The sequence below is a fragment of the Candida jiufengensis genome (assembly GCF_024610255.1).
Source record: "Candida jiufengensis strain CBS 10846 chromosome Unknown scaffold6, whole genome shotgun sequence".
NCBI lineage: Eukaryota > Fungi > Ascomycota > Pichiomycetes > Serinales > Debaryomycetaceae > Lodderomyces > Lodderomyces jiufengensis.
In genome coordinates, this window is record NW_026261557.1 from 79,953 (window position 1) to 103,139 (window position 23,187).

General features: G+C 28.5%; 13 protein-coding genes across 13 annotated transcripts; 8 read left to right on the top strand and 5 right to left on the bottom strand. All coding sequences in view use genetic code 12, as the record gives it.

Moving 5' to 3' along the window:
• Positions 1 to 661: 661 nt before the first annotated feature.
• Positions 662 to 1,111, top strand: KGF54_001125 (uncharacterized protein; the record flags this gene model as incomplete). Its single annotated transcript, XM_051761460.1, has 1 exon — positions 662 to 1,111. One exon carries the CDS (start codon positions 662 to 664, stop codon positions 1,109 to 1,111), a length of 450 nt encoding a protein of 149 aa, XP_051621521.1.
• Positions 1,112 to 1,692: 581 nt separating this feature from the next.
• Positions 1,693 to 3,324, top strand: KGF54_001126 (uncharacterized protein; the record flags this gene model as incomplete). The annotated part of the gene is made up of 1 exon (XM_051761461.1): positions 1,693 to 3,324. The coding sequence occupies one exon, from the start codon at positions 1,693 to 1,695 to the stop codon at positions 3,322 to 3,324; it is 1,632 nt and encodes a 543-aa protein (XP_051621522.1).
• Positions 3,325 to 4,320: 996 nt separating this feature from the next.
• On the top strand, positions 4,321 to 5,232 carry KGF54_001127 (aldo/keto reductase; the record flags this gene model as incomplete). Its single annotated transcript, XM_051761462.1, has 1 exon — positions 4,321 to 5,232. One exon carries the CDS (start codon positions 4,321 to 4,323, stop codon positions 5,230 to 5,232), a length of 912 nt encoding a protein of 303 aa, XP_051621523.1.
• A 276-nt stretch (positions 5,233 to 5,508) lies between these two features.
• On the bottom strand, positions 5,509 to 6,123 carry KGF54_001128 (N-acetylglucosaminyldiphosphodolichol N-acetylglucosaminyltransferase catalytic subunit; the record flags this gene model as incomplete). Its single annotated transcript, XM_051761463.1, has 1 exon — positions 5,509 to 6,123. One exon carries the CDS (start codon positions 6,121 to 6,123, stop codon positions 5,509 to 5,511), a length of 615 nt encoding a protein of 204 aa, XP_051621524.1.
• A 142-nt stretch (positions 6,124 to 6,265) lies between these two features.
• Positions 6,266 to 6,919, top strand: ERG2 (C-8 sterol isomerase; the record flags this gene model as incomplete). Its single annotated transcript, XM_051761464.1, has 1 exon — positions 6,266 to 6,919. One exon carries the CDS (start codon positions 6,266 to 6,268, stop codon positions 6,917 to 6,919), a length of 654 nt encoding a protein of 217 aa, XP_051621525.1.
• Positions 6,920 to 7,589: 670 nt separating this feature from the next.
• NRM1 (Nrm1p) lies at positions 7,590 to 8,702 on the bottom strand (the record flags this gene model as incomplete). Its single annotated transcript, XM_051761466.1, has 1 exon — positions 7,590 to 8,702. The coding sequence occupies one exon, from the start codon at positions 8,700 to 8,702 to the stop codon at positions 7,590 to 7,592; it is 1,113 nt and encodes a 370-aa protein (XP_051621526.1).
• Positions 8,703 to 10,828: 2,126 nt separating this feature from the next.
• Positions 10,829 to 11,731, top strand: KGF54_001131 (uncharacterized protein; the record flags this gene model as incomplete). Its single annotated transcript, XM_051761467.1, has 1 exon — positions 10,829 to 11,731. The coding sequence occupies one exon, from the start codon at positions 10,829 to 10,831 to the stop codon at positions 11,729 to 11,731; it is 903 nt and encodes a 300-aa protein (XP_051621527.1).
• Positions 11,732 to 12,494: 763 nt separating this feature from the next.
• On the bottom strand, positions 12,495 to 14,243 carry MAL31 (maltose permease; the record flags this gene model as incomplete). Its single annotated transcript, XM_051761468.1, has 1 exon — positions 12,495 to 14,243. One exon carries the CDS (start codon positions 14,241 to 14,243, stop codon positions 12,495 to 12,497), a length of 1,749 nt encoding a protein of 582 aa, XP_051621528.1.
• A 1,730-nt stretch (positions 14,244 to 15,973) lies between these two features.
• Positions 15,974 to 17,791, top strand: KGF54_001133 (uncharacterized protein; the record flags this gene model as incomplete). The annotated part of the gene is made up of 2 exons (XM_051761469.1): positions 15,974 to 16,255; positions 16,319 to 17,791. 2 exons carry the CDS (start codon positions 15,974 to 15,976, stop codon positions 17,789 to 17,791), a joined length of 1,755 nt encoding a protein of 584 aa, XP_051621529.1.
• A 246-nt stretch (positions 17,792 to 18,037) lies between these two features.
• KGF54_001134 (uncharacterized protein) lies at positions 18,038 to 18,289 on the top strand (the record flags this gene model as incomplete). The annotated part of the gene is made up of 1 exon (XM_051761470.1): positions 18,038 to 18,289. The coding sequence occupies one exon, from the start codon at positions 18,038 to 18,040 to the stop codon at positions 18,287 to 18,289; it is 252 nt and encodes an 83-aa protein (XP_051621530.1).
• A 37-nt stretch (positions 18,290 to 18,326) lies between these two features.
• NMA111 (Nma111p) lies at positions 18,327 to 21,197 on the bottom strand (the record flags this gene model as incomplete). Its single annotated transcript, XM_051761471.1, has 1 exon — positions 18,327 to 21,197. One exon carries the CDS (start codon positions 21,195 to 21,197, stop codon positions 18,327 to 18,329), a length of 2,871 nt encoding a protein of 956 aa, XP_051621531.1.
• A 214-nt stretch (positions 21,198 to 21,411) lies between these two features.
• KGF54_001136 (origin recognition complex subunit 6) lies at positions 21,412 to 22,374 on the bottom strand (the record flags this gene model as incomplete). The annotated part of the gene is made up of 1 exon (XM_051761472.1): positions 21,412 to 22,374. One exon carries the CDS (start codon positions 22,372 to 22,374, stop codon positions 21,412 to 21,414), a length of 963 nt encoding a protein of 320 aa, XP_051621532.1.
• A 211-nt stretch (positions 22,375 to 22,585) lies between these two features.
• Positions 22,586 to 23,059, top strand: KGF54_001137 (uncharacterized protein; the record flags this gene model as incomplete). The annotated part of the gene is made up of 1 exon (XM_051761473.1): positions 22,586 to 23,059. One exon carries the CDS (start codon positions 22,586 to 22,588, stop codon positions 23,057 to 23,059), a length of 474 nt encoding a protein of 157 aa, XP_051621533.1.
• Positions 23,060 to 23,187: the final 128 nt, after the last annotated feature.

A 23,187-nucleotide genomic window follows, 5' to 3' on the forward strand; every position in this document is an offset into this window, starting at 1 on the left:
TAAGTTACCAATTTTTTTGAATTTTGAAAGACACAAATTAGTTAATTTATGCAATTCGTTTTAAAAATCTGTAGCTAGTAATTAGATTCTTAACTCCTGTTAAATTTTTACATAAAACAATAGTAAATCGTTTAAATCTGGTGCAATTTAAGACGTCATACGTTTTTATTTTTTTTATTTGTTTGTTTGTCTAATTATCCAAATTGTTTAAAGTACTAGACCAGTCGAGACAGTTTAAATTTTGTGACTGTCTTTCATTTTTTGAACAAGGTTCATTAATTCAACTGCTTTAATATGAGTCTTTTTAAGGAAGGGTCTAAAAACAAAATCATTTTACAGAAAAGCGTTTAAAAAGGTTTATACTTTATAATTTAACTCAAATTATCTTTTTAACTCAAATTATCTTTTAAAAATAGAATTGACACAACACAAGGGTCCTTATTCTATAATTGTCCGAAAATCTTGTTCAGCTCTCACAATATTGTGAGTTAATATCTTTGTCTTTCAATAATTTTCTTATTAATTCTTTTCTTCAATTTTTGAGATAAACACAAATACATTAAGTAAGCCGCAAAAAACTCACTTAGACGTGTTTGTGAGTTTTGATAAACTTTAATTTAGCCTAAAAAAGACAACATAATTTTAACTCAAATATGCTCAAATGATATGGGATTACCTAGGATTGAGTAAAGATATAACAATAACAAATGAACCAACAATAGATTACAATAGATTGTCAGATAACACAACAACAAGTATTCAAACTCAAAAACGATCGAATAATTCATCATCACCTAAAAAGAAAAGCTCCAGAATTAGAGAAAATTATAATAGAATCAACTCTTATTTGAGAAAGTATAACTTACAAGATGATAATACAAATCAAAGCATGATAAACGAACGAACGTCAGATACTATACCAGAACATCATTATCAAAATCCAAAATCAAACTCAGAAAAGGCATCAAAATACGAAAATAATGAGAGCAATGCAAATAATGGAACCAAAGACATACCTATTATAGACAAAATTAATAAACTAAATAGGAAGATTATTCTACAAAATGAATACTTATTAGAATTGAAAAAATGTATTGAATTGAATGAATAAATACAATTGTCAGATAAATAATTTAATGGAAATACTTTTTGCGACAAACAAGTGCGCTCGATTTGTTAGCGAATATTGTATCGAAATTATTCAATCGTCAGATTCAGATTTATCTCCAGTTTAAGATAATATTTGGAACAGTTTATTTCCTGCTTACCTAGTCTATGACAAATGCAAGAAATTTTGCTTTGATGGAAGGAGTTTGATGTGCGAGCGGTGTCGGTACTAGCTAGAATAGTTTGGTGAAAACATAAAAATTTTTTGTCCATTCGATGTAACATTTCTTAAATATTTTTCAAATAGATCTTTCAATTTAATTTAATTTATTTTTTTTTCTTATCTATTTGATAAATCATTAATTTTAGAGACAACATAAATTTAAAAGATGATTGCATTCACTTCATTAAATATCATAACTCATTCTTAAAATATATAACATTAGGACTTTTCAGAAGCCATAACATTTTGTCAAAATTTTAAGTTTATTCATATCAGATCATTAGTTGGTCTTAATCCAATTTCAACTCAAGTAATTCTAACCACGAGGCCATACTAAAAAAAAATTATTTTTTGCAACAATAATGAGGAATGAAACATCACCATTATTAAGCGCAACTTCATCCCACGATGAGAATGAAGTTATATCATATGTCAAATCAAGAAGACAATCAATTCAATCAATGGAAAATAATAAGATTCCAGATGAACAATTACTACACAGTCCAAGACACCTACCAAGTTTATACCCAGTTACATCAAATAATTCTATTTTTCATTATCCAATAAGTGAGATCTTATCAAATCATGAATTAGAATTGAATGAAGAAGAACCTAAAACATCAATTTATAATGAATCAAAAATATTAGTTTTAAATTCCATTCCTTTAATAATAACTTTTTTTTTACAATATTCATTAAATGTTACATCTATAATAAGTGTTGGAAAATTAGGTTCAAAACAATTAGCAGCTATAAGTTTATCAACAATGACTGCAAATATAAGTGGATTGGCTATCATACAAGGTATTAGTACTTGTTTAGATACTTTATGTGCTCAATCATATGGTAAAAAAGATTTCAATAGTGTTGGTGTACATTTCTTGAGATGTAATTATTTTATAATGTTATTGTTTATACCAATTTGGTTATTTTGGGTCTTTGGAGTCAAAGATTTATTAATTTTAATTATTGGAAACGATGAAAAAGAAATTTGTGAATTAGCTGGTGATTATTTAAAAGTTTTAAGTTTTGGATTACCTGGTTTCATATTATTTGAAAATGGTAAGCACTTTTTACAAGCTCAAGGAATATTTCATGCCTCTACATATATCTTGTTTATAAGTCTACCTTTAAATATTGCAATGAATTATGTGTTGGTATGGACTAAATTTGGATTTGGTTTCATTGGTGCTCCATTAGCAATTGTTTTAACAAATTGGTTAATGTTTATTTTATTGTACTGTTATATTTTTTTTATTAATGGTTATCAATGTTGGCCAAAACAGAATTTATTTAACAAAATTTATTTCCAAAATTGGACAAGAATGATTAATTTAGCTATACCTGGTGTTGTAATGGTTGAAGCTGAATGGCTAGCTTTTGAAATTATAACTTTTGAAGCTGCAAAATTTGGTGAAATTGTTTTAGCTGCACAATCAATTATAAGTACTATATTGGTGTTATTTTATCAAGTTAGTTTTGCGTTAGGTATTACCGCTTCAATCAGAACAGCACTATTGATTGGTGGTGTGTATAAAGAATCTGCTAAAAAGGCAACTTTTGCAGCTATTTATACTTCTTTAGTGTTTGGTTGTATCAATTGTTTTATGATTTATAAATTTAGATATCAATTAGCATCAATTTTTTCAAGTGACAAAAAAGTTATCGAATTAGCATCAACAGTATTAATTATTGGAGCTGTTTATCAAATAAATGATTTGCTTACTTGTAGTTTAGGAGGTGTTCTCAGAGGACAAGCAAGACAATCTATAAGTGGGTGGTTAAATATTATTGGGTATTATTTTATTGCTTTACCAATCGCATATTACTTAGCATTTATTAGAAATTGGCAATTAGTCGGACTTTGGACTTCATTAATTATTGCATTATCTTTTGTTAGTTTTACACAATTATATTTTGTATTAAGAAGTAATTGGGATGAAATTATTGATGAATGTATAAATGAAGCAATAACCGAAGAGGAACATAATTAATTAGAATTTAAAAGTCAGGATTTTGAGAAGAGACATAGAAATACTTGTATGATAATGTATATTTATAAATTGAGTAGACGTAATACCTTATAGAGATTTTTGATATAAAGCTATGAAAATTCAAGCTCTTTGTGTACTGTATATAAGTAATTAAAGAAAAATTAATTTGCCACAAGTCAAATTTTACGAGAGCCGCAAGAATATATTTTGAGATAAAATTAAGCTTGGACAACTAATAGAATTTGGTCTGTAAAAAGAAACTACACAAATGATAGCGAGACTGTAAAAAACAAGGATATATATAAAGAGTTTTTCCATGGACTATTAGATCAACTATTTTTGATTACATATCAGCTCATGTTAACCTTTTTAGTAACTTTTAATTGATCATTGCTTAGTAATATCACAAGTATAAGTTGCATTTAAATCTCTAATACTTGCATTAGTCGAAAGGAGAGCCAAAGTAGCTGTGGGAATGATTTTGTTACATCTGCCGAATATATGTTGGGCTTACTAATGGTTTTGCGGAAAAAACCAAATTACTAAATTCTTATAATTGACTAAAGACAAGATAAGTATATCACAATTTAAGTTATACTCTATATCTTCATTGAGTGTGGTATCATGAGAACGGAGATAAAAACCAGATCCACCACATATATGATATTAAATTTATTCCGATATTTTATACTTTTATCCCTAGAGTTCAAAATTAAGTTTTGTGGCTCAATTGATATAGCAAGTTTTAGATATTTAATCGGTAGCTCAAGTTCCATAGAATTCCAAATTCAGGATTTTAAAACTGAACAACTTGAAACTTACTCAAATCGAAGTAATTAAAAATTGATCTATTGTTGAGATTTTCACTTAATTAATTTAAAGTCTATAAATTAAAGTGTTTGGCCAGTAATTTAAATTTTTCACTGTTTATTAATAAAAATTCATTTTTAAGAATTAACTCAATTGATAAATAACATACAATAAATTCTTTGAAAAATGTCCCTTTTAAATAAAAGCTTCAAATTAGAGGATGCAAACACCATACCTGCTGTTGGTTTTGGCGTTGGAACAAAGCATTTCAAGCGTGGTGGTCCAGGTCAACTTGATAAGGAGACTGTTGGAGTTATACGTACAGCTATCAATGCTGGTATTAGACTTATTGACGGTGCAGAGGTTTACGGCACTAACCAAGAGATTGGGGTAGCAGTTAAAGAGTCGAAGGTGCCAAGAAAAGAACTTTTCATCACCAACAAATATAATACTGGAGGATTAACTCATCCACATTCTAAGCATGCAAATCCATATGAAGCATTGAAAGCTGATTTAAAAGATTTACAAACTGATTATGTTGATTTGTATCTTTTACATTATCCATATATCAAGAAGGAAACTCATGGGTTTGATTTAGTAGAAGGTTGGAGATATTTAGAAAAATTAAAAGATGAAGGATTAGCTAGAAATATTGGAGTTTCAAATTTTACAATTGAAGATTTACATCATATTTTTGCAGCCAATCCAAAACATTTCCCACAAGTTAATCAAATTGAATTTAGTGCTTATTTACAAGATCAAACTCCAGGTATCGTTGAGTATTCCCAAAAACAAGGTGTTTTAATAGAAGCTTATGGTCCATTGGGTCCAATTACTAAAGGTAAACCAGGTCCATTAGATCCAGTTTTAGAAAAATTATCTAAAAAGTATAACAAAACTGAAGATCAAATTTTATTAAGATGGGTTTTACAAAAAAACGTTTTACCAATCACAACTTCATCAAAAGAAAATCGTATTCAAGCCATTTTAGAAATTTTCAATTTTGAACTTGATAAAGAAGATGAAGAAGAAATTACTAAAGTTGGTAAAGAAAAAACTGTTAGACAATTTTCAAAAGAATATTCTAAATATGATTAGAAAGGAATGTGTATTGAAGTACAAAAATTGCTATTAATATGTTTGAACTGTAGATGAACTGAATGACCTTATCTCTTTGTTTTCTAAATACTGGTCAAATTTTGTTGATTAAATCTCCTATCTTGTCCATTGGACTGGCTTCAACTAAACGGAGTATATAAGGCAAAAGGTAGTATACCACTGGTGTACCTTGGTTATCGAGAACTGCTTTGTGGGATCTAATATTGAAAGATCTTATCAAACCATTATACGAATAATTAAAATAATTTCTTAATCTTATGCTCCTAATTCTTCTGCAATTATACTCTCTAATACTGATCCATCACTCTCTATAAACTCCTCAAATTTGACATCTCCGACGATTAAGTTTCTCAATATATCTTTAAACTCATTAGAATTGACATTCTCAACGTTTTCATTTAGACAATAATTTAATTTCACAAATTCATTTGCAATTTCAAGCTGATGATTATCCATTAGTTTATCATTCACTATAACTATTAAAGGTTTTTTGTACTTTAATGTATCTATAATTGAACCTGTCCCTGCATGAGATATCACTAAATCTGAGATTTTTATATATGAGTCTATATTTGATGAGAATGGAAATGCGATTATTTCAATGTTGAAATTGATTAGTTTATATGTGTTACTTTCAGTATCCTCGTTTACTTTGAAGTTTAATTGTTTAATTATTCCAGACTTTTCTAGTATAATTTCAAAAGCAGCTTTACTTATATGTTTGGATTTTTTTATTTCATTTCCATATTGTAGATATAATTTCGATACTCCAATATCAATCAAGTTATTTATAAAGCTTAAGCTTAGAACCTTTTCAATCAACGATGTGAATGTGACTGTGGCACCTGTAGTAATCAACAAGGTTGTCATGATTTGATTAGTCTATATTGAATGATATTTTCAACTGTTATACGATAAGAATCTGATACTCTCTCGTTTAGATTCAAATTCTTTTATTTACATTTTTTTTTTCACTTTTTGCATACATCAAATAACACCAGACCAACTCAAAATGAAGCTATTATACTTTGGTTTACTTCCAATCTCAATATATGTAATACTAAATTACTTATTCACAACATGGTTACCAACTAATTATAAATTTGATAAAGAGGTTTTACAGAGTTTAGTTCAAGAAACATTAAAAGAATTTCCAAATGGTAATGCAACTGAAATAATGATTGAATTAACACCAAAATTACAAGCTGAATACCCAGGTTTGATTAACAACTTAACATTTACCGAGTGGTTTTATAATAATGCAGGTGGAGCAATGGGGCAAATGACAATTTTACATGCATCAATATCTGAATATTTAATATTTTTTGGAACTTCAGTAGGAACTGAAGGTCATACTGGAGTACATTTTGCTGATGATTACTTTACGATATTGACAGGCGAACAAAGAGCTGCATATCCAGGTATATTAGAACCTGAAATTTATAAACCAGGTGACCAACATCATTTAAAAAAAGGTCATGTTAAACAATATGCTATGCCTGGAGGAGCTTTTGCTTTAGAATTAGCTCAGGGATGGATTCCTGCAATGTTACCGTTTGGATTTTTAGACACTTTAAGTTCCACGTTAGACTTTCATACATTTTATTTAACAAGTTACTATACTGCTAGAGATATGATAAAAAATCTTTTAAATGGTAAGTTTTAGTTGATCCTGAGTAGAAAATTGATTTTATTAAAAAGTATACATATTTAGATAATAGATGGATAAATAATTCATTAATTTTTGAACGATGTAAGCTCTGCCCAATAATATAAAGTCAGTGAAACACTGTAAATCAGCTCCATAAAACTAAATTAGTATTTGATTTCCGAGTATTTAGTCAAACGTGACTTCATGACAATCGAAAGATTAAGCTATTTAAAAGTATAACTTTTTGGAAAACTTACATGACATATGTTGCTTTTGCTTAAAACGAAGTAACCATTTGGTAATGAAAACACTTTTGAGATATTGGGTAAATACCTAATTTAGCAAATTATGCTTGTTTCTAGCTCTTTTTCACACCAAATTGTTATGTCCTAATTTTACAAGTTTGTACCGGAACAACTATGTAAAGTAAATGTGTCATGTGACAAAAGAGCAGTTGGTAGCTTGTTTAAATGATTTAGTGTCATACGCAGATAAAGTAAGTGCTACCAATTTGTTTACAAAATATATAGCTGCAAAAAAGTTTTTCAAAACTTACGCGAAAATCAAATTTAAATGTATTACAAAATGACTAGTATATTATTATTATTTATTATATAAACTAATGTATTAATACTATCTATTATAAGAGATTGAATTAAAATCGATAAATGTTCTGTTGGGATTATTACATTCTATGACCACCCAATTGTAGTAAAGATTTTGCAACGCTAAAACTATTTGGAGTCCCTAAATGATTATTAAAAGGTGATGAAGTCAATACAGTTTTAGTATTATGTTCCTCCTCCAGTTCATCTTCTTCTTCTTCATCTAATTGTAATTTCGTCTCATCATTATCTTTTGTGGTATTTTGATAGGTTGAGTTTTGTAATACCGTCATATCATTATCATCATCTATTGTATCATCAATAGTTGTTGGCATTCTTGATGCATTTGTGAATGATAAATTGGCTTGTTTTATTGGAGTTTTCAAGATTTTGTTAATGGATGGCAATTGAAGTTCGAAATTATTTTTTGGATAAGTTATTGAGGGAAGTGAGGTTGTTATTGACGGTTGATAAATTAAGTTGTTTATAAATGAATTCATTGATTTTTGAGTTTCAATCTGTTGCTTTTTGCGTATTAACGGTAATTTCTTGGTATTGCTGGAATAATAGATACTGTTTTTTTTAATTTGAAATAATTTAAGCTTCTTTTGCTTTTTGAATTTATCATTTGCAACTTTTGTTAAAGAGGTGTGTGAAGTCTCCAATTTATTATCATATTGTAAATTAACATTAATCGATTTTGTATAATATTTTGGTGGTTCTGGCGGAGTTGGTAATGATGACCATAAATTTGAATGATGATAATTCGAATCAAAATTTGGTGAAGAATTAGGTGTAGTTTTTCTTGAATTCAATGGACTTAATATGGAATTTGAATTTACTTTGTTGGTCTTGTTTTGTTTTAATTTATAAAGTGCAAATTGTAATTTTAATTTTAATTTTGTAGCTGCTAATCCTGCAAGATCATTTGATGAATTTGAATGCAAAGTTGGTAATTTTTCTGAAGAATTGAAACTAAAACTATTTGATTTTATAGCTGTTGGTGTTTCGTCATCATCTCTATAATTACTTCCATAATAAGTGCCGGATTGTTCAATGGAAAACGATTTAGCTATCAAGTCAGGATATCGCCTTTTCAAAAATTTATTTTTAATTGGGGTTGTTGAGTTTGATGAATTTAATTGACTATCTTTTATAGTTGATAATGCTACTCTATTTGTAATTATAGACATTGATCTTGTGGGTTGATGAATAGTTGTTATTATTGACGTGACTTTTTTTTGTTGTGATCGTGTTGTTTGTTCTTTCATTCAAATTCCGTCAAATTTAAGACTATACTTGACAACCTTAATCTTCAATTGAATGTGTTATTGAGTTTGAATCTGAATAACTAGAGTTAAAAGTTCAACAATTTGAAAAGTTAAACTATAATAACAAATATACTCAAAACTCGGTATTATTATTGAATTGTTAATGTTTATTCATAAATTACAAATTGCATATTAGAGTAATTAAGTAAGTAAATAAATAATATAATGTTTTGTGTATAAATGAAAAATTCTAAACTACTAAAAATGGATTGCATCAAAACAAAAAAGAAAAAAAATTATAAACAAAACAAAAGTTATTATATATAGAATACAAAAACGTACACAGAGTGAAAAATTGATGAAAAACCTATAGTATTATGAAGTAGTTTTTTGATCCATTTTTGGATTAGTTTTTAATTTATTTAACGATCATTTGGGTCATCTAAATTATACTATGATCTTAATTTGTAAATTGATTTTAAAACATTTTGATACTTTGCAATAAACGCGAACTTTGTTTCGTAATTGATCTTCATCTCTTTAATTTTTCAAATTACATAATTTTCATCAATACTGTTCAAAATCTATACAAGTAACTTAGTGAAGATTGACATATATTCTGATGATCTAATTATAGAACAACTTCATGTTATTTTTACTTCAAACTTGTAAAACTTTCAAAACTAAGATGTTACGCGTATAAAAATAAATATTACACAAAATTTTTTACTTGATGAATCAATATTCTTGTAAGTACTAATTTTTAAAACCTGAACCCTTTTTGTTGAATTTTAAATCGCCAAAACTTAATTACGAAGCAAGAGAAATTGTTAACACTTAAAAACTTTTGGAATTGCTTTAATCAAAGTCACATCAAATATTATTGGCACTAATCGTAAATGTAAAACTACAATTCATCGTGTATTTTGAAAATAAAATAGAAACAACTGTTGTTTTGTGATCTTAAATTCCAAGAAACTTTCGACATTAGATCTGACCTTGTTCTCTATTTATATTTTTAATAATTTTGGTTATTTTAGTTTTTGATTAGCATAGTTTATAATACGTAGAATAAACACGTAAATTCAAAATCAATTAATTCGAATATGCAAGTTAACGTATTGTTTTGAGTTTATTTTATTATATTTTAAACTTCTTATTGATCTTGTATTTTAAAAAAGGGTACTTTTACTAAAAAATTTATTAATTTACCACTGAATAATAATTTATTAAATTAAAGTTTTACGAGATTTTGATCGAATTGTAATTCTTTGTTGTTATTTAATTGTCTTATTTGAGTAAAGACCGTTTGACATGTCATATTTCAAGTCTAATTTCTTTTGTAATGGTCTTCATATAATGTCAAGCATATTTCACTGTGTATACAAAGTTTGTGCTAAACAAACTTTGTTCCTCCAGTAAAGGTTGATTTGTAAGCCCTTTGAAAAAGTGCTTTTGCAGTAGCTTGTTTCTTGATCAAACATTCGGTTCGTCTTAACTATTGAGGTACGGATGTTTCAAATCCTAATCGCTCAATTTATACTGTTTTAGTTTATAATTTGATGCAAATATCCACGATTAAGTCATTTGCTATTATGCATAATTATAGACAAAATTGTTAAATTTTATTGGAATAAGAATTTTTTGGTCTCGCTCATCCAGTAAACCATATTCAAACAAATATACCTATATCAAGTCTTAAATAGTAACTAGGACAAAATTATTTTTGGAACGAAGTTTGGTCCTTGCCAGCTATATATCTTCTAAAATTTACTAGCTGCCTTTTTGCCTTTTCTAGTTTAACTGATTTGTCATTTAAAACAAAAAAGCTTTAAGTACCTTTAGTGTATGGGCTTCAATGGGCTACTACAATAGAGTACTATTAAGTATCAACTATTTATAGATTATTTCCCATATATTCCGAATTAGTAAATTAAACTGCGGCTTCACTATTGATAACAAAATTCTAAATTTATTAGACTAAGATAAGAGAAAAAAATATAAGTCATACATTTAATAATTCTTTACAACCAAGAATTATAAATACAATGTTAAGATCAAAATTATCATCACTTAGAGAATATTTAACTCCTATAAATCATAATTCGAATTTTTTAACTACTGGAGAAATTAGTCCCGAAGAATTTGTAAAAGCTGGTGATTACTTAGTTTACAAATTTCCAACTTGGTCATGGTCTTCATGTCCTAAAAATTTACAAAAATCATTCTTACCGGAAGATAAACAAGTGCTAGTTACAAAACACGTACCAAGTCACGTTAGAGCTAATAAATATTATGATAATGGAGAGGAAGAAGAAGAAGAAGAAGAAGATGCTGATAAAGAAGAATTAAATGAAAATGATGAGGAATATGGATGGATTAAATCAAAAAAATCTAAAAAGATAAAGGAAATTGAAGAAGAAACAAAAGAAATAAATGATATTGATGAATTTATAGATGAAAACGCAGAAGATGATGAATTAGAAGAAGATTTTGATGATTTAGATATAAAAACAACCACGAATTCAAATTTGAGGAAATATGATTTATACATTACATATTCAACTTCTTATAGAGTTCCAAAATTATATCTTGTTGGATTTAATTCAAATGGTATACCATTGTTACCAAATCAAATGTATGAAGATATTAATTCAGATTATAAAGATAAAACCGTTACTATTGAAAATTTACCAGTAGCACATAATACAACTTCAATTTCAATACATCCTTGTAAACATTCATCCGTTATGAAAGTTTTAATGAATCATCAAATAAACAAGAAAGAAAAAACTTTGGAAAATTTATCGATAAATGATAAAGAAGAAGAAGAAGTGGATAAGGATGAAGAAAATACATTGAGACCTGATCATTATTTAGTGATATTTTTAAAATTTATTGCTAGTGTCACACCAGGAATTGAATATGATTATACAATGGATGCTTTATAATATAACGAATATTTAACAAACCTTATCTCAAAGTAAAAATTTATTTTATTTGTAGAACATTAAAATTTTTAGAGCCAGTATTACAGTTACCAAGCTAGTAATCAATTGGCTACTAATCCAAGCAACGATTTAATATACAACATTACCCATTTCAACAGCTACGATTAGAGTAATAGTCAATCTACCTATAGCATTTGCCAACACCAAGAAACAATTCTATTATCTGAGTAGTTTAATAGTTCATGCTCTTTCCATTTTGCGGGAACTGAATTAACACTGGGCCCCTCATCCCCAAACTTAATACAGAAGCCGGGTAAAATTGAGAAACTACTAAAAGGATTAAATGAGAGCAATAGCAAAGACTATGATAATTTCCATCATGAATATGCATTAGATTTGAATCATTCAAGTTTGATTAGGATCTAAACACTTACAAAAATCTATATAATGACTTATGCAAGACCACTTTTTTCATGAAAATATTTCAATTGACTAACGAATTTTCTTTTGAAAACAATACACCTCCAGATATGAGATTCAAATGGTTTCATCTTTTCAGAAGTAGAAAAGTTTAAAGCATATCTTGATTGTTCAAAAATATTATGCGCCTTTTCCAAAAAATTACTTTTCCACAGAATATGTGGCAAATTACACAATTCGTATCAAATACTCAAATTTTAATCTTGTCTTATTTATTCAAAATAACATACTATACTAAACAAGAATAATAAACAGAATTGAAATAATAAAGTCATTGCAAGCATTATTTGGTTTCTTCATCAACATATTCAATATGCTTTCTTTCATTAACAACATCTTTAATACCATCGTTTCCTAATCTCTCCATCATTTCTCCAACATCAAATGTATTAACTTCGGTAGATTTGAATTTTCTTGCTGGTACTTTTTCTTCAAATAATTTATCCAATTCAGCAATTGTTCTATTTCTGGTTTCCGGAACCTCAAAGAAAGCCCATGTCACTGCCATAAATGCAAGACCAGCCCACAAAAAAGCACTTTTAGCACCCCAATTCCAAGCAGTTGGATTTAACATATAACTGGATATAATTGATACCACAATTCCGGCAACATTGTAAGCAAATCTAGCCATCATAACTGTTTTTTGTCTTAATTTAGCTGAGGGAATCTCTGCAACAATACAATAGATAATAGGACCAATGGTAAGATCATAGACAAAAGTATAAACCAATAACATTGACCCAATTCCCCAAGACGCTGACTTTGAATGTGCACAGCCCAAACCACCAGTAATTAATAACAAAACAAGCATCACACATAAACCACTGAAGAAGATTGAAAAACGACCGAGCTTTCTACTAATCACCCATGAACCAACAGTTCCAATCATTCCCAAAACATATTGAATAATTGAAAAAGTGAAAGACATTGAAACATCCAAACCAGCTTGTTGATAAAAATAAGTAGAGTAACCCATAAGTGAAGCACCAGTAACATTTTGAATTACCCAAACTATGGCAGCAATTCTTGTACGTCTAAAATTAGCACCAGTGAAACATTCTTTGAATGTAGCACCTTTTCCGGTAATTTCTTCTTCTTTTATAACTAATTGAATTTTAGTAACCATACTATCAATAACTAACCTTTTATCAGGCAAATACTTGTTGTTTGATAATAACCCATTTAAAGAACGTTTTGCATCCTCCAATCTTCCTTTTCTTACCAAAAAATAAGGTGATTCTGGAGCAAAGAACACTCCAATCATAATAGGAACTGGCCAGAACCATTGAATAGCAAAAGCAATACGATAAGCATTAGGATCACTCATACTTTCAATACCTTTCAATACCAAACTACTAATTAATTGACCAATAACCCAAGCAATATTAATAAATGACGTAAGATACAACCTTAAGCAGGAAGGAGCAACATCAGTAGCATAACAAACAGCCAATACTTGAAGACTTCCATAAACTAAACCACAACATAAATAGCTTACTAACAAAATTTCTTTAGTTGGTGCAAAAAATTGAATAAAGATGAAACCCATTTCAACAGCTAAGACTGGAGTGATAGTCAATCTATAACCTATAGCATCTGCTAATACACCACCAAAAAACAATCCAATTAATTGAGTAGATTGATAACCCATGGAAATTGCACTTTGCCATTTAGCGGGAACTTGATAACCACTAGGTCCCTCAACCCCAAATTTTTTACAGAAGCCGGGTAAAGCCCAAAAACTACTAAGAAGATTGGTATCGAACCCCTCGAGTATTAAGCAACTTGACAATACCAACGAAAAGAAAACAGCTTTTGGAAATGTTCGTAGCCCTTCTTTCAAAGTCATATGTTTATCTTTTGAATCTTCGTTCTTTGCCGAATTTGAAAGCTGTATAAATTTTGAAACGTAGTCATCAACATCAGTATTAGTAGTCTTTATTGTACTTTTATCATCAATATCACTTGTAACAGAAGCAGTTGCAATAAGTTTGTCATCACCTTTAATTTCCTGAATATCATATTCTGACATTTTGAATTGTTTGAATGTTAGTTGTATGAATTTATACTAGAAACATAACCATCAAACAATGAAAATTTTACCTAGTATTTATATTTTAAACTTTTCATTTTGTTGCTAGACTCTAATTTGATGGTTTTGACTGCTCGAATGATAACAATTTTATTTTCATGTTAAAAATTAATTTAAGAATTTTCATTTCCCCATAAATTTTTAACTTGATTTTAAGAATAGATGCGTCAAAAATCAATGTTCCATACGTTTTGTATTTTCTTTAGTTAATTCAATTATATAATTTGAAATAAATATTTGAAACTTGAGTTCAGCCTTTTCAATTTTACACCAAGTCCGATCATAGGAAACTAAACTTTGGAGGGGAATTTCCAGTTTTGAAAATTTGAATAGAACGCAAGTCGGCAATAGCAATATTAAAAATATAAAAACGGATTTGTCAACAAACTTTCAACTCCAAGAATTGAATTAAATTGAATTTGTCTACCTCGTTGAATTACTCGGAAAATTTATTTTAGTTTAATTTGAATAAACGATTCAAAATTTGACAATGTTATTCTGATCTTCCCCCACAATTAAAAAATATTTACGAAAAAATCTAATTGTTTACTGCTTAACTTTTAATTATTGTATCACTATTTCATCAAAGAGCTGATACAACTTATACTTCAACATCATGTACAAATATCTTCAGGCATTTGAATATAGTTTTCCAATCGTACGGTTGTGGACTAAAACTCAATGTATCAACAAAAGAGTTGAGTATTCATTTGCTTTTCTCCAAAATTTTTATGCATGTTCTCTTAAACTTTTTTGGAATGAAACTTCAAAAGAAAAACCAATTAAACAACTAACGAACGTATGATCAATTTGAAATTTCAAAAGTATATTTTTCCTAAATTTTACATACACTTTGAGTAAAAATTATTCCGCTGCTGAAAATCAAGCTAGCTCTTGGCTATCATCAAAGAACAGATTTTGATTTAGTCAGTTTTGCAACTTCACCAAACATTCGGACAATATCGTTCTTATTGAGAGCAGCGATAATCTCCAAGGTATTTCAGGTTCAAATCTTTATTGTTTTAAAAACGAAGTACTTATTATAATAGTTTACGAAACTTTAATTTAAGTAATAGGTTTCGTTAAGATAGTAAATTAAACTTCAAAAATTTGTTGAGTTCTTGTAGTTTGCCATTTTAGCGCCTTGTAAACTTTTTGAATCGATACTTATTTTTCTTTAACAAGTCAAATTTAATAATAAAACAATTCTCCACAAATTGTATTACGTAATTTATTACATAATAAAATACTAGAAATTTAAAATTTTCCGAGATTTACTAAAAATTTAAATTATTGCGAGATATTGATTTAATTTTTGCGAGAAATAGAAATTAAAACAATAATTTTTAGTTACTTTTTTATTCAACTAAGACAGTTCAGAAATGGAACAATAGAATAGATAATTGAACAACCCCCACAAGATAATAATTAAGAAATAAAATGACATTCAATCTAAATTTCAAAAATACTTTTTAATCCAAATGAGAAGTATATAAAAAGATAATACTTAGAATAAAACTATCTTTTTATTAATTCTTAATAATTTTCGAAACAGATACAACTATAATTAACTAAAACTCCAATTTATTTGGTTTATAACACTGGAAGATCGTTGTCAAAGAAATCGTCACAAATAACAAAAACTATATAATCAATTAATAATTTACAAAATGACTAAAGACTATACATGGTGGAAGGATGCTACTGTTTATCAAATTTATCCATCAACTTTTATAAAAGGTAAAAAAGGTAAATTCGAAGGTCCAAAAGATGTTTTTGACGGAGAAACCGGTGATTTAAAAGGAATAATCAGTAAACTTGATTATTTAGCTGATATTACTGATGTTATTTGGTTAAGTCCTCATTATTTAAGTCCAAATAATGATATGGGATATGATATTGAACTGTATGAAAAAATCTTACCTAGATATGGTTCTGTTGAAGATATGCAAGTATGCTAATGTGATTTTGAATTTCAAAAATTTTTTACCAACTAAGTACTAACAATTCTCTAGACTTTAATTGATGAATGTCATAAACGTGGTATGAAAATCATTTGTGATTTAGTTATCAACCATACTTCAGACTTACATGATTGGTTCAAGGAATCTAGATCAAGTTTAGATAATCCAAAAAGAGATTGGTATATTTGGAAAAAACCAAAATATGATGATAAAGGTAATAGAAAACCACCGAATAATTGGGGTTCTTATTTCTCAGGAAGTGCTTGGGAATATGATTCCAAAACTGATGAATATTATTTAAGATTATTTGACAAGAGTCAACCAGATCTTAATTGGGAAAATGAAGAAACAAGAAAAGCTATATATGATTCAGCTATGAAATTTTGGCTTGACAGAGGTGTAGATGGTTTTAGAATTGATACTGCTGGTTTATATTCCAAAGTTCAAGATTTTCCAGATGCCCCTGTCCTTTTCCCGGAAGATGATTATCAACCAAGTGGTAATTTAACACTCAATGGTCCAAGAATTCATTTTTTCCATAAAGAAATGTATGATCAAGTTACTTCAAACTATGATGCCATGACTGTTGGTGAAGTTGGTCATTGTTCAAGAGAAGAAGCTTTGAAATATGTTAGTGCTTCAAGAGGTGAAATGAATATGATCTTTTTATTCGATACTGTTGATGTTGGCTCAGACAAAAATGATAGATTTAGATACAATGGATTTGATTTAAAGGACTTAAAAGAAGCAATTAAAACTCAATGCGAATTTACTGAAGGTACTGATGCTTGGTCAACTGTCTTTATTGAAAACCATGATCAACCAAGATGTATTACTAGGTTTGGTGATAAGAAATATCAAACTAAGAGTGGTAAATTATTAGCAATGTTTCAGACTACTTTAACAGGTACTTTGTTTATCTATCAAGGTCAAGAAATTGGTATGACTAATGTTCCAAGAGATTGGCCAATTGAAGAATACCAAGATGTTAATACGATCAATTATTATAATCAATTTAAAGACAAATATGGGAAAGATGCTGATTTTGCAGAAAAAGAACAAAAATTAATGGACATTATTAATTTATTAGCGAGAGACAACGCAAGAACTCCAATGCAATGGGATGATTCGGAAAATGCTGGGTTTTCAGATCATAGACCATGGTCAAAAGTCAATCCAAATTACAAAGAAATTAATGTTGCAAAACAATTAAATGATCCAAATTCATTATTAAATTTTTATAAGAAGTCATTAAAATTAAGAAAAAAATATAAAGATTTATCTATTTATGGATCTTTTGAAATTTTGGATTTTGACAATAAACAAACTTTTACTTATGTTAAAAGTTTGAAAGATGCCAAATCACCAAAGGCTTATGTAGTTTTGAATTTTTCAAAGGATAATGCTAAATTTGAAAGATTAATTGATGGTCAATATGAGTTGATTAGTACTAATGTTGATAAAGACGAATTTGATGAAGAAAAATTATCACCATTCGAAGGTCGTATTTATATTGTTAATTAAATAATTTTATAGAGTTGTTTAATAGATAGAGTTAATGTTTTTGGTTCTTAATTTGTAATAGTCGTTAATAAATGCAAAAACCTTTGTGTTTCAGATTTCATAATAAATGGCTTGGTAGCAATTTTAATGTCATGTCAACTTTCAATGTCACCAAATTGTATTGTGCTATCAAATCTCCAAAATAAATTTTCATTATTTTTTCACAACTACTTAGACATCTATCAATTAACAATCAATACCACAACAATGTTTCACAATACAATACGATCAAATGCAGTCAGATCACTAATGAACTTTACACAAATTAGAACCAAAATGAAATCACATAAAGCAATAACAAGTAGAATAATAAAAAGAACATCTGGTTTAAAAAGAAAACATGCAGGTATGAATCATGGATTAGGTAAATTCAGTACACCATCGTTAAAACATTTAAGAGGTTTCACAGAAGTTAAAAAAGAAGGAGGGTATTTAAAGAAAATGTATCCGTATGCTTGAGGAGAGAAGAAAATCTATAACTTGTATATACACCTAATCAATTCAATTTTTCTTGTTTAATTGTGTCCCATTTTCCTGTATTTTCATTTCTAATTAATTCAGTCGTTGGAAAATAATGATAATCAGTCTTTAAGGATATAGCAGCAGGAATATTATCAAATGAGACTAATCTTAATTTAACATATGATTTATCTGGAATTTCTTTTATAATTTCAACAAATTTCTCAAATTTAGTTACATCTTGATCATTTATATGGGTTATAAAACTTATTGGAACTATACCATATTGATGAGCTGGACCACATGAACTTTTATCAGTCACAAATACTTCTGATGGGATTTTAGTCATTAATTGTCTAACTCCTAGATGAGGCTTTTGTATTAATGCACCTGACCAATAAACAACATTTGAAGTTTCTAATGTCGTCACTGTTGGAACTTCAATATTCAATTCTTTCTTTTGACGTATAATTTTGAAATTTAACTTTTCATTATCGTACATAAAAGCAAAATCTCTCATACTTTTAACGGGTTTACCATTGATTGATAAAACTATATCACCAACTTTTAAAGGATTTGGAGGACCCGCAGCGACTCTATCAACTGATAAAAATTTGATTTGATCTTCTGCTTCTTCTTCAAATTTATCAATCCATTCTTGTGGGACACCACGAGTTCTACCTTGGAAAACAGTAACTGAAGCAAATTCAACATTTAACATTCTGATATTCTTCGGTATTATATTTTTTTGTAATGATTTTATGACATCTAAAACATCAGTCACGTCTAAACCCATTTTATAAGATTGTTCATTTGATTCACCTAAATATGAAAGCCAGAATGCTCTTAAGGTTCCATCATAATCTACCAACATACCAGTGTTACATTCATGAGTAATCTTGCTATCTAGTAAAACACATTCTAAATTTGTACCTCTATATCTCGGAGCTACTCCATTGGCAGTAACATTTAATGATGATATCGAACTGACTTTTACATTATCGGTGATCAATCTTAAATTATAATTATAACCAACAAAGAATAAATCATCTCCTCTTTTTAATGGTGTTGATGAAAATTTTGGTGCTTGAACATCTGCAAGAACATATTTTGGATCATATTTTATTATGGCATAATTTAATTGTGGATGTAGAAATACAACTTCTCCCGAAACATCTATAGATTCTGCAAATACAACAAATATATCACACATATAATGAGGAACAAATCTTCTTGAAGTTAAAACAAACCCGTTTTCAGCATCTATAACGACACCGTAACATATATCTTTTTTGAATGGGTGTGAGTCAACTCCGCTTGGACAAAGGGTTCGTATTTGAACAAATGATCTTACTAATTTTGAAAGTTCTTTTTTGTCTTGACCTGGTATATCTATGAATTTTGCTTTTTGGGCAACTTGTGGTGGTGGTGGTAATGGTTTTTCTTGTAATGATTTAAAATCCCATAATCCTGTTTCATCATTTCTAGTAGCCAATTTAAAAGATGTATACCAATGTCTATCAATATATATAGTTTGAACATATTCTGCATGCATATCTGAAACATGACGATAAGTGACTGGTACTCTTGAACAATCAGGTAATTGTTTCATTATCTCAACAAATTCATTTAAATTATTTACAGTTTTATCATCTATAGTTTCAATAATAAATCCTAAGGTATCTTGATTTGAAAATTCAAATGATCCTGCTCCATCACTTACATAGAGTCCTCTAACAGGTAAGCAAAAACATCTAGCAACTTGATAAGAAAGATCATTAAATGAACCACCCGCAACTTGAACAAATTTATTGGGCGTTATGTTATGTAAATCACCAATTCTTATAGTTTGCTTCAATTCAATTCCACTTCTTTGTACTACAAACTCTAATTCTTTACCAACATTTTCATCTAATATTTCATCCACTCTTACAAAAGTCGAGATACTTTCTCCATTTATTGAAATTAATGTATCACCTTCTTTGATTAACCCATCCGCTGGTCCTTCTGGTAATACTATTTCTGCCACTAACAACCCAATTTTATCTGGGAATAATTTTCTTGCGTTCTTTTCAGCTTCAGCAGTTAATCCAAGTCTTGAACATTCATTAAAAGGTTTTAATTCCCATTCCACTTGTATATCACCTCTTGTTATGGTTTTGTTTTGTTGTATACATTCTAAAGCTCTTTTTGGTCTATTTACAGGTAAGAAAAAATCAGTTGAAGCTTCAGTTGATCCACCAGCTTGTAATGCAACACATTTTCCATCTTCATTTACAACTGGAGATCCCGAGGATCCACCAGTAGCTGAAGCAGCTGCTTGAATATATTCTGTATTGAAATCATTATATGTTAAAGCACCATAATCTGGAGCATTTCTATCTATTCTTGATATAATACCTGCTAAAATTGAAAGTTTTTCTCCATTATCGTTACCAACAACTCTTATTTCTGTTCCAACTTTTGCAAGGGTAGGTTCCAAATCTAATTTTGTTAATTCTAAATATTTAACTTCTTTTATATCAAATTTTAAAAATCCAAAATCATGTACTGGATCACGATAAATTGGTTTAACATCAACAGATTCATGATTATCAAAAACAATATATCCAGTAAAAGGTCCTGGTCCAACAACATGTCTATTTGTTAAAATTAACCCATTCTCTGCATCCACTATAAACCCCGTGGCTTCACTAACTATAGCTGTTTCTGTATCAAATGGTGCAACATGTGAAAATTGAATCGAAACAACTGAATTTACAACTTTTTTAATAGTATCTTGCCATTTATTTGAATTTGAAATAGGTATATCAAATAATACTGACTCTTCATCTTCAGAAGAATCTGATTCATCTGTTTTTAACCTTTTAGAATTTCCATTTAAATATGGCTCTCCATTTCTCTTCATTAGTATGGTTGTAAAAAGTTTGATCTATATTTGTAACTACTACTATTATTAACAAAAAAGAGAGACTGAAAAAAAAAAAAAAAATTATTTATTAGTCTAGTACTTAGAATTGTGATGGTTAACTTTTTTTAGAATAAAGAGTGCGGCTTACAAAATCTGAAACATTTTATTATGGATGGACCAAATAATTAATATTAGTTTTTATAAGTGTTCATTATACATTATTACAAGCTCGTTCTGACCAAATTTCATAATATTGTTTTTGATTGTCTGATTGATATAATAATTCACCATGTATCATTGAGCCAAATTTTTCTAATAAATCCCAACCTTCTCCAACTCTACCTTTATATTCATTATCTAAAATTTTTTCTTCAATAGTTTCATTACCATAAACATATTGTTTTTCTATTTCTTGTATCCAAGATTCATCTTTAACCCAATCTTCTACTAAACTACACCATGTTTGTAATAAATTTTTCAGTAAACCTCCCTTTTGATATTGTAATAATAAATCCATAAATTCTGTTTTAGCACCCATTTTGGTTGATAGTATTATGTGGTTTATTCTTATATATGCAGCATAAACTATCCCACAAGCCAAAGACCAATCAGTTTTTTTAGCAAATTTATGTTTGTGTGAATAAAAAGTTGTTAACATTTGTTTAGTAAAATCAGATGGTATATAAAACGCGTTACAAAAAGTAATAAATTCTTCAATCAGTACAGTCTTGAAATCATATCTCAAAGGAGATTTTGATGCCGCCGGTGATGACGCAACAGCTTGTAATTTTTTCAAAGGTGATCCAGATTGTTTTGGAGTTGTGGTTATGGTAGAAGTTTTTGGCTTTTTTGGAGTTGATACAGGTGAACTTGCAGCTGACATTTGATTTACAATATCCCTAAAATCGTCTAGTAGTTTATTTGTAGTTTGTGGTTGTATCGGTATTCTTGAAATATCAGGATCAGGTAAGTCAAATAGACTTTTATATTTTTCAATTATAACAAATGTACATAAATGATAACGTCCAATTTCAGAATTGTTTGGTAAAACTCTTGAATGTCTTATACTTAGATGATACAATGAATCTATATAATTCGTCAATCTTGTCATATCTTCACCATCATATAAAGGTATTATATCTTTAATTGATTGTTTAATCTGGGCAATAGTCATAAAGTTATTGAGAAAGATGTGAAAATATAATAATAATAATAATACTAACTTTATCTAACTAATACCATCAAAAAACCAAATGTGTCAAAGTTTTAGTTTTTCTGACTCTCAAACTTTTCAGACAATGAATATTAAAGCAAAAAAATTAACCAACCAAAATTTCGCTTTTGTAAGAGTAAACCTCTGCCATTCCAATAGAAATACAAACAAAATGTTATCAAGATATATAATAAATTCTAATAAAGTAATATTAACGCGATCATTTGTATCAACATCAATTATAAGAAATTCAGAATTAGCAAAACCAATAGATACACAAGGTAAAGAAATAGTGTCAGGAGCACCAAGAGATCTTGTTACAAGTAGGGTTGTTAGAATATATCAAGAATCAAAACCAGCAACTCAATCAGGTCATCATAATGGTGATCATTGGAAATTAGATTGGGATGTATTAGGTAAAGGAAACAGATGGGAAAATGATTTAATGGGTTATCAAGGTTCATCAGATTATATGCAAGGTACACAAATGAAATTTGATACAAAAGATGCTGCTATAAGATTTGCAGAAAATCAAGGTTGGGATCATTATGTTCAAGAACCTAAAAAAAGACATTTTAGAAAGAAAGAATATGCAGCTAATTTTTATCATGTCCCAGGGCCATTGAAACATATTAGAACTAAATAATTTATATATATATATATGTTGGATGATAAGTAATACATATTGGAGATTAAATTATTTAATAAATTGTAAGTTTAAAGGATCACTACTTTTCTTAACTCTTTATTTGTATGTAAAAACAAAGTATACTA